Source organism: Lactuca virosa, chromosome 7 (assembly GCF_052849685.1).
Source record: "Lactuca virosa cultivar CGN04683 chromosome 7, Lactuca_virosa_CGN04683_v6, whole genome shotgun sequence".
In the NCBI taxonomy this organism is placed as follows: domain Eukaryota; kingdom Viridiplantae; phylum Streptophyta; class Magnoliopsida; order Asterales; family Asteraceae; genus Lactuca; species Lactuca virosa.
In genome coordinates, this window is record NC_136432.1 from 204,502,166 (window position 1) to 204,511,178 (window position 9,013).

The 9,013-nt window shown below is 36.8% G+C and overlaps 1 protein-coding gene across 1 annotated transcript; it reads left to right on the forward strand.

Annotated features, from left to right (window-relative positions):
* The first annotated feature begins 6,292 nt into the window (after window positions 1-6,292).
* LOC145125036 (defensin-like protein 19) lies at window positions 6,293-7,165 on the forward strand. Its single transcript, XM_079060529.1, has 2 exons — window positions 6,293-6,387; window positions 6,566-7,165. Exons 1-2 carry the CDS (start codon window positions 6,324-6,326, stop codon window positions 6,823-6,825), a joined length of 324 nt encoding a protein of 107 aa, XP_078916655.1. The 5' UTR covers window positions 6,293-6,323; the 3' UTR covers window positions 6,826-7,165.
* Window positions 7,166-9,013: the final 1,848 nt, after the last annotated feature.

A 9,013-nucleotide genomic window follows, 5' to 3' on the forward strand; every position in this document is an offset into this window, starting at 1 on the left:
ATCAAAGTGGGGGAGAACCGTTCGGGTATCCAAGTCAAAAGCAAGTGTGAAATTGGAATGAGCTCGTATCCCCATCGGGGAAGGGAAAGCGGCCCAAGTGGCTGTTTGAATGGGGAATAGTGTGGGTGGGAAGTTCAGAAAAACTTCCCGACTTTGGAACCACATCTAATTAGTGTGTGATAGCAGACTATGGGGAACCAGGTTCGGGAGTCCATTCAGGACAGGAGTTCAGTTTGGGATGTTAGACCGTGTGGGTGCTCGACTTTGGGTGTGTTCGTATTGGTAATCAGCGGTAAGAACATGGGCAGCGGTTAAGACAACGTGGAAAGTGTTGTAAGACTGCGGGATAGCCGTAGCATTCACCATCGGCCAGACAGCGTGGAAAGTGTTGTAAGACTGTGGGATAGTCGTAGCATTCACCAGCGGCCAGATATCATGGGAACTGTTGTAAGACTATGGGGTGGCCCGTAGCATTCACTAGTTAGCAGGTAGTGTAGAAGTGTTGTAAGACTGCGGGGTGGCCGGTAGCATTCACTAGTTGGGAGATAGAGTATAAATGTTGTAAGACTGCAGGGTGGCCCGTAGCATTCGTTAATTAGCCGTTAGTGTAGTGGTATAGTAAGACTGTGGGGTGGCCCGTAGCATTCACTAGTGGCTAGTTAGTATAGGAGTGTTGTAAGACTGCGGGGTAGCCCGTAGCATTCACCAGTCCTTATTCGGCAGTGAGAATCTGACACATCTGTGATTCACTCACGGATTCCTTCAGATGGTTTAGGTGTAGGGTGGGTCAGCCTATACGAATGTGAGTAGGCCACAATATGATCGGATTCGGGAAACGGTAGGTCGTTGGAGACCAGGCGTGATGTAAGACTACAGTGGTTCTGGTAGCATTCACTTTTAATATTAGATTCAGGGGCGATGGGGAGTCAGATTGTTATGATCGGGAGGATCGGAAGGAATAATGGAGCCATGAGTGGCAATATGGTTAAGGCGGATTTGGATAGCCGAAGTTCTCTTCGGAAGTCGCAAGGAACGACTGTGAGGTTGCTCTTTGATTTGGCATTCGGGCAGGAACCCGATATTTCAAATAGTTGACAGATCAGTTGGGACCAGGGAGGTCTCGGTTGCTTTTGGAAAGCAACTAGTAGGCAGCGTGATGTTTCAGACAGTGTTAGTGACTTAGGATTCGTGTGTGCGGAATAGCTCATTGTTCCGGAAATGCTAAGTCACTTGCAGTTTGGATTAAATAATCTCAGAGTAAGTGATTTGACCCTGTTACACAGCTCTCGTCTGAGTCTAACCGTTGCAGGGATGAGTCTTCTACTTGAAGGATTATCTGAGCCTTCTGTCAAGTATAGGTGTTATGCATCTAGTTATGGTCAGTGACCTTGTTCCCAGTGGTAGCATCAAGATAATAGAGGTTGGAAGTGTTCTGTTTAGTTTGGTATTCAAGGTGGAATTGGCTCGGTAATGGTTCAATGTGGACGGTCTGTCTGGGGGTCAAACCAACTTGAGACTTCAAGTTCGGGAATGAAGAAGTAGTTTTATGCATGGGTTTTGGATTCGTTGTTGTTGGGTCGAAGAGTTCTGCCAGGGTTTGTTCTTCTTCGAGTTGGAAGTTTCTGTGTGGGTGCGGTTGTCTCGGGAAGGTCGTTTTATGCTCAGAATTTTTAGTTGCTTTGCTCAGGTGGTTTGTTTTCATATGGGTGTTAGTAAGGAATGATTTCGAGGACGAAATCTACTTTAAGTGGGGGAGAGTTGTAACGCCATGTTTCAAATCGTTCCCATTGCGAGGTGGTGATCACGGAGTGGGTATTAGCAGACATATAACCCTTGAAGAATTGAGTTTGGGCTCATTTGTATGTGGATAATGTATTTTGGATGATCTGGGTATTCGGTTTGTGTTTTGGAGCCCCAGGGTGTCGATAAAGGTGTTGCTTCAGGCCTTTTATGAATTAAGGATTTAAGTTCGGTTGGTTTTCAATCTATATAAAGTTGTTATAAGTGTGGGGCTTCTCGATAGCTTTCCGTGGATATAAAGAACGCTGAAAACGGATAAAGGACGCAAAAGTTATGACCGTTTGAAGTTAGAGGGGTTATGGGCCAACCGGGTACACATGGTGTAGCAAGTGGGAACGCATAGCGTTCCAAAGGAAAATGGACGCGGGACAGATTGGCAACGCAGGGCGTTCCCCAAGGGAACGCAGTGCGTTCACTGGGCAGATTCAAAAACTTGTTTTTGGGTTTGGTCCCTTTATAAGCATCATTATGGACCCAAACCTCTTCCATTCTTCAGCCTCCATCCTCTCTAACCCTAAGAACGAAACCCTAGCCTCCATTTGAGTGATTCTTGAGCTTTAAAGTGATTTATGAGTATTTTAGAGCTTGAGGAGGAAGAAGGAACTTCTTGAAAAGTCATTGCTTGAGTTGGACCTTTTGGATCCAGACTTTGTGCACCTAGATCTATCATCTGGATGTATAAAGTCTCAACCTTGACAACTCTTTCATGTCGATCTAGTTAAGTGGTATTTTGTTATAGCTTTGGTCCCTTTGAGGTGGTTCTTATGAGTATAAGTTACTCTAAAACCTTTGAGCTTCATATTTGGTCCTTGTTGAGGTTATGGAGTCATAAATTTTGGATCTTGATGGGTATAGACCTTCCATGCATGATTTGGTAGTTATTTGATGAAGTTGGGGGACTTAGGGTTTTGATTTAGGTCCCATTTAGTTGTTCTAAGTCATAAAGTTGGAAGCTTTATGATTTGAGAAGTCCCTTTGAATCGGATCTGGAAGCTTGGACTAAGGTCTTAAGGTAAAAGCTTGCATCTCGGGCTCTTTATGGAGTTAGAAGGCTTGAAATCATGATTAGGTCCTTTTAGACCATGCAAAGGTTCCAAGTTGACAACTTTATGGATTGACTCACTGATATGAAACTATTTTGAGGATTTGAACGTTGGACTTAAGGTATTAAGACGTTTGGGCTAATTTTGGACAATGGCCGGGAACGCGACACGTTCAGGCAAAGAGTCCTGATCGGTGGTCTGGCAACGAACGCCCTGCACTCCACCAAGCAAGGCAGCACGTTTGGTTCATCAGTGGGCTTTTTGGGCTTTTGGTCATGAACTTGACTTGGGGTTCGAGCTTGTTTCTTTGAGCTATGAATTATCTGTTTGGGCTCTGGTTGGGCATCAGTACTTTGAGTGGACCTTAGGTTTGGTTTGGGCCTCGAGTTGTGTTGTTGGGCCATTAGTGGGCCTTGGGCTAAGTTTGGGTTGGACCCATTAAGGAAAGGGTAAAATGGTCTTTTACTCTAGGAGTCGGGACTTATGAGTTGAGGCCGCGGTTAATGGGTTATGCCATAATTATTAATTGGGATTTATTTGTTGTTAGTGTGGGATTTCCGGTTCGGCAGCCGAGTGTTATCAGATTGCAGCGGATCGAGGTGAGACTCCTCACTGTTTGTATGGGTCGAAGGCACCAATGTCGGCCCATTTGATTTATGTATTGTAGGAAGACCCGGGGGTTAGCCCTAGGCATTATGTATGAAAGACCAGGAGACGGCTCCTGGTACACTGTATGCTATTAGTTAAGTAGAGTAGATTGAATGCTAGTTGTCTTTGTGATACTTGCATGGAAGACCCAAAGGTGGCTCCTGGCACTTGTTTGTAAGACCCAGGGGGTGGCCCCCGGCTTAACAAGAAAGACCACGAGGCGGCCCGTGGCATAACGGCAAGACTATATGTGGGACATAGCATCTTATATGATTATGATTGATATGTATGGCTCACGGTTATGTATGGCATGTATGGATATGATTGATATGTTTGGTATGTGGTATTTGGGGAACTCACTAAACTTCGTGCTTACGGTTTTCACTTTTGGTTTCAAGTACTTCTTCTTTAAAAAGGAAAGGAGTCGGCATGATCGTAACGCATCACACTATGTTTTTCCGCACATGAGATCTTTGGGAGTTGTACTCTGATATTATCTTGTGATGACATGTTTTGATAATTGACACACTGGTTTGATTATGATATGGGATGACACTATCAATGTTTTCAGATTACTGGTTTTTGATAATTACTTATTTAAAAATGAAACTTTTACCCTGGATTTTTGCGATGTTATAGTTAGACATATTGTAACTTGATTAAAATAGATGTGATTTCGGCTTGTTTAATAACTTGGATTAGAGCTTTTGTGTTGATAATGTGTTATAAATTTGACATAATTAAAACAAGATTAATAAATCTAAACTAAGAACCTTAAGAAAGAAGAAGAAAGATTTGGAGAGAATTTGATAACTTATATAAAGTATTCAAATTGGTGTATCTTCCACATATACAAGGGTGCTATTTATACTAATTAAAGAACTAAACATAATCAATGAGTTCTTACACATATTTAACATATCTATTATAAGAGTTGAAAATAACTCTTACACATTTGACATTAGGGTAGAAAATTTTGCCATCCAATTATTTAATATATATATATATATATATATATATATATATATATATATATATATATATATATATATATATATATATATATATATATATGATAAATACTAATTAAAAGCTAACCAAATGAAAAAGAATACAACAAGTATAACATGAAACAAAATAACATATATCATAAATATCTAAATGATATCTTACTTTTTTAAAAACAAAAAAATAAAAAAAAATAAAAAAAAATCTAAGGGTGAGCCTGGTCCTAGGATGGCTCTGCCCTTGATCATGAGTGTAGCCAATAGAGAAAGAGAGTGTCAGTATGGAAGAGTATCTTAAGCGTGCTTTTGTCTTAAAAATTAATTAGTTTGGAGGGTAGGTGATGTATACACAACATATATAAAAGAATCATTAGCAATAGTCGCGACGTTGGTTGCTACCTAATAGTCTCGGTTGTCGCAACTAAAGGTTATAGCGGCAACATGTCGCCGCTAAAGGGTCGTCGTTATTGCTCAAAATCTCGTTTTCGGATCTAAGGATATCGTTTACAGATCTAGTAGCGTTGACGAGCTCAAGGTTCGTCCTCTTCGGTGGTTTCGGCAGCGACGACGATGGAGCTGAAGATCTGGTTTGCATATCTAGAAACCCTTTGCGTCGGAAAATTGAGGATCACTGATGAAGATTGATGGCGATCTGGATGGAAATGCTTAAACATCAACCAACTAGAGAAATCACTTCATTTAATCTGCAAGAAGATTGAGGGTTTAAAAACACCCTATTGCTCCGATTATAGGTTTTTTGCTTCAAATTGAAAGCCTAAACTTTCTACGTAACAAAATCAGAATTTTTGTTTGGAGTTTCGGTGTTTTTAATTTTTCAAGTGTATGTGTGTGTTTGGAGTTTCAGTTGTGGATGAAGAATGGGGGTGGGTGGTTGATATTTTTGGGTTGAGAGAGAGAGAGAGAGAGAGAGAGAGAGAGAGAGAGAGAGAGAGAGAGAGAGAGAGAGAGAGAGAGAGAGAGAGAGAGAGAGAGAGAGACCATTTTTTTAATTATTAAAGTAAATAAATAACTATTAGATTTTTTTTAAAAATAATAAAAATAAATACCCCAATGATATTATAATCATTTTAGTTTACTAAATAAGCAAATATGTAATGGAATAGCTCAAAAGGACTACAAAGCCAAAAAAATCAAAGTTCCTACTAAAACTCACAAGAAATGCATATCATAAAGACCATTTTTGCAGTTTTGTCTTAAAAAAAAAAAAAAAAAAAAGACTTACTACAAAAAGTTGGAGAAATTTGACGTTTTTCACTAATTCGTTTTTTCTTTTTTTTGGTAAATTTGTTGATTTTCTGTCTCTCTTTATTCTCAAGAATGTACCATCGTTTTACTAAATATTTTAAATAAATTTTATCTTGTCAATAATTAAAAAAAAGAAAAAAGGAATTGTGCTGTGGCTGATTTTTTATGTTTGTATCCATCAGCCAATCGTATAACGATTGGAGTTACTGTGATACCGCAATTCAAGAAACCATAATTCTACCACTAGTGACATCTCCTTTTCTATATATAAGAATGTGTAGAAAAGTTTGACTCGACTCTTTCTATTTATAGAAATATTTTTTGAGTATTGAACCCTAAGTCGTGGCAGAACAAGAATACATGCTACCGCAAAATTTGAATGCAACACAAGTAATGTTGAAATTTCTTGATTTTTGCTGATTTTAACCCTTCAAGATTTGTCTTTGTCTTCAAAACATGTCATCTTGAACCGCCCTCATTTCTTATAAATACCCTTCACCGCATCAACGTTCTCTTCATCCAAATCGTGAGTATTAAGTTGTTAAGTCATTATTCAAAAATGGTGAGAAAGTCGGTTGTCTTTACCACATTTGTTCTTATCCTCTTCCTTCTAGCTATCTCAGGTGATCAAATCCTAATCTACTATTTGTGATCAAGCATTTAACGTTGTAGTATATAAGCTTATTCTTTAGATTTTATATAGCCGTATCCTATAAAGAAAAGTAATCTATTTTATTTTCTCTTCTCTAAGTTATTGTTTTTCATGTTTTTATTTGTCCTTATGAGTTATACATTGTCCAGATATCACGAGTGTGAGAGGAGAACTATGCGAGAAACCTAGCAAGACATGGTCGGGTAACTGTGGCAACACCGGACACTGTGATGGCCAGTGCAAATCTTGGGAGGGTGGAGCCCATGGAGCATGTCACGTGCGTGGAGGGAAACACATGTGCTTCTGCTACTTTAATTGTCCTAAAGCTGAAAAGCTTGCCCAAGACAAACTCAAAGCCAAAGAGCTCGCCCAAGACAAGCTCAAAGCTAAAAAGCTAGACCGGCCATGAGGCCAAGAAAGTAGTTCCAAATGTGGAGCATCCATGAAATGATTGCAATTAGTTTCTTTAAAGAGAAAGTTTCCTTAGGATACCAATAAAAATATAAAGTGCTTACTTAACATCACATTATGAACTTCTTTAAAGAAGCATGACGTGATGAAGGGTGCACTTTATTGGTAGTGACATGTGTAATAAGGTGATAACTAATTCCCATGCATAAGAAGTTTCACTTATGCTATTAGCAAAAGTCTATTTTGAAATTTCACAAGGTCGATTATACAATAATAATGTTTATTTTACGAAATCAAACAACTGGTTATTTATATTTTAAATAATCATTATAAAAATATAATTTGATGAGTTGTGTAATATTGATCAAGAGGGTATCAAACAAAACCAAAACATGTACATAATAGTATGTAGAGGTGTTCAATTGAATGTATTGGTTTAAAAGGATTTGAAATCAAACATATTTCCGTTTTTAAAATATAAATCTAAATAATTCAAACAAGTTATTATCTGAAACCGAGTGAACCCAAATATAATTCGGTTGAATCGTTTTTCGTGAGACAGACATTCCAAAAACTATATAACTTCAATATAAACAAGTTTGATTTCAATTGAATGTACATGGATGATGCTTGTTTTTTCGATGCTAAAACGTTTGTAGTCCGCGGACCACAACTGCAACCCTCTACATCAGCTGAAGAGGTGGACCAAATGTTTGCAAACTGTAATAAAAAGTCTGTTTGTTTTTTAACTTTTGCAGTCTACTGAAATTAATCATACAATAGTTAAAAGTTATTCTAAATCGATATTTTATTTAGTTTTAATCATATGCAAAAATATAAAGATCATTGTGATGATATGATTTTAAAGGCATATATATATATATATATATATATATATATATATATATATATATATATATATATATATATATATATATATAATTAAACATAAAAATTGATAAATAATAATAAATAAAGTTGTTAATTTAGTGAACAACATGTTTATTTTGTTAAATTTTCTAAGATGATAACTATTTATTTAGTTAGCATCAATTGATTTGGTAATTTTAGTGATTAATTTTATTATTTATTAATATTTCGTTCTAGACAATGTAACAAAAAAATATTAATATGAAATTTGAATTGTTTATAATATCTTTCGTTATATTATTAAAATAATAAAGATGTTAAAAAAATTAAAACAAATCTATGTTGAATAATATAATTTAAAGTAAAGTGGAAAGTGGTTTGAAGAAGAAGGTTCATTGTTGTGCCGCTCAACACACGTGCAACGATTTTTAAGCAATAAATATTTAAAAAAACAGCTGCGAAAGGCCAAGTGTTGAGCGTGTTCTGTGCGGTGCAACCAAAAGTGGTTAGAAATGTTTTTTTAAACAAACAAACGACCCCTTTATCTTTCGCAACTGTTTGTTTTTAAAAATACTTTTAACTTAAAAAATGTTTTAACTTAAAAATTGTTTGTGCGGCGCAACACTGGACCCTATTCTTCAAACCACTTCTTACCTTACTTTAAGTTATATTATTCAACATAGATTTGTTTTAATTTTTTCAAGTTTCCTTGGTTGCTAGGGTTTGGGTGTGAACCATTAGATGCACGACACTTGTGGTGCTTGCTTCCAAGAGTATTTCAAGATGGATATGTTTGATTGTTTACTACAACAATCAAAAACGTATGTAATTACTATTTTGGTTGTCAATTTCAAAAATACCTAGGGTTCATAGATTTCTTGTTGTTCAATAGAATGTTACTTCAATAGTGTTGTGACATAGATCTAATAGGTTGCATGTAAGTGTTAAGGATTTATTCGCGTTATTGCATGTAAAACACATCAGTGGTATCAAAGTGTATAGTTGTCTAACAATTGAAGGTATATTGCTTGAACCAGAACAAATCGAATGTTTCTTGTCAGACTGATCTCAAGACGTGAGATTGGATGCTCACGATGTGAACACATTTAAATTCAGAATTATGTTGTCTGTCGGATTGTTCTCACGACATGAAAGTCAATGCTCACGACGTGAGCACAGTAAATTTCGACTTTTCGGATTTTCTTGCCTAATTTGATTTATATGGTTGGTATTTGGTAATTATCTCTTATAAAATATGCCAAATATGATTTTTGGTCATATTAGATAATTAAATAAAAGTAACAAAAGTAGTATAA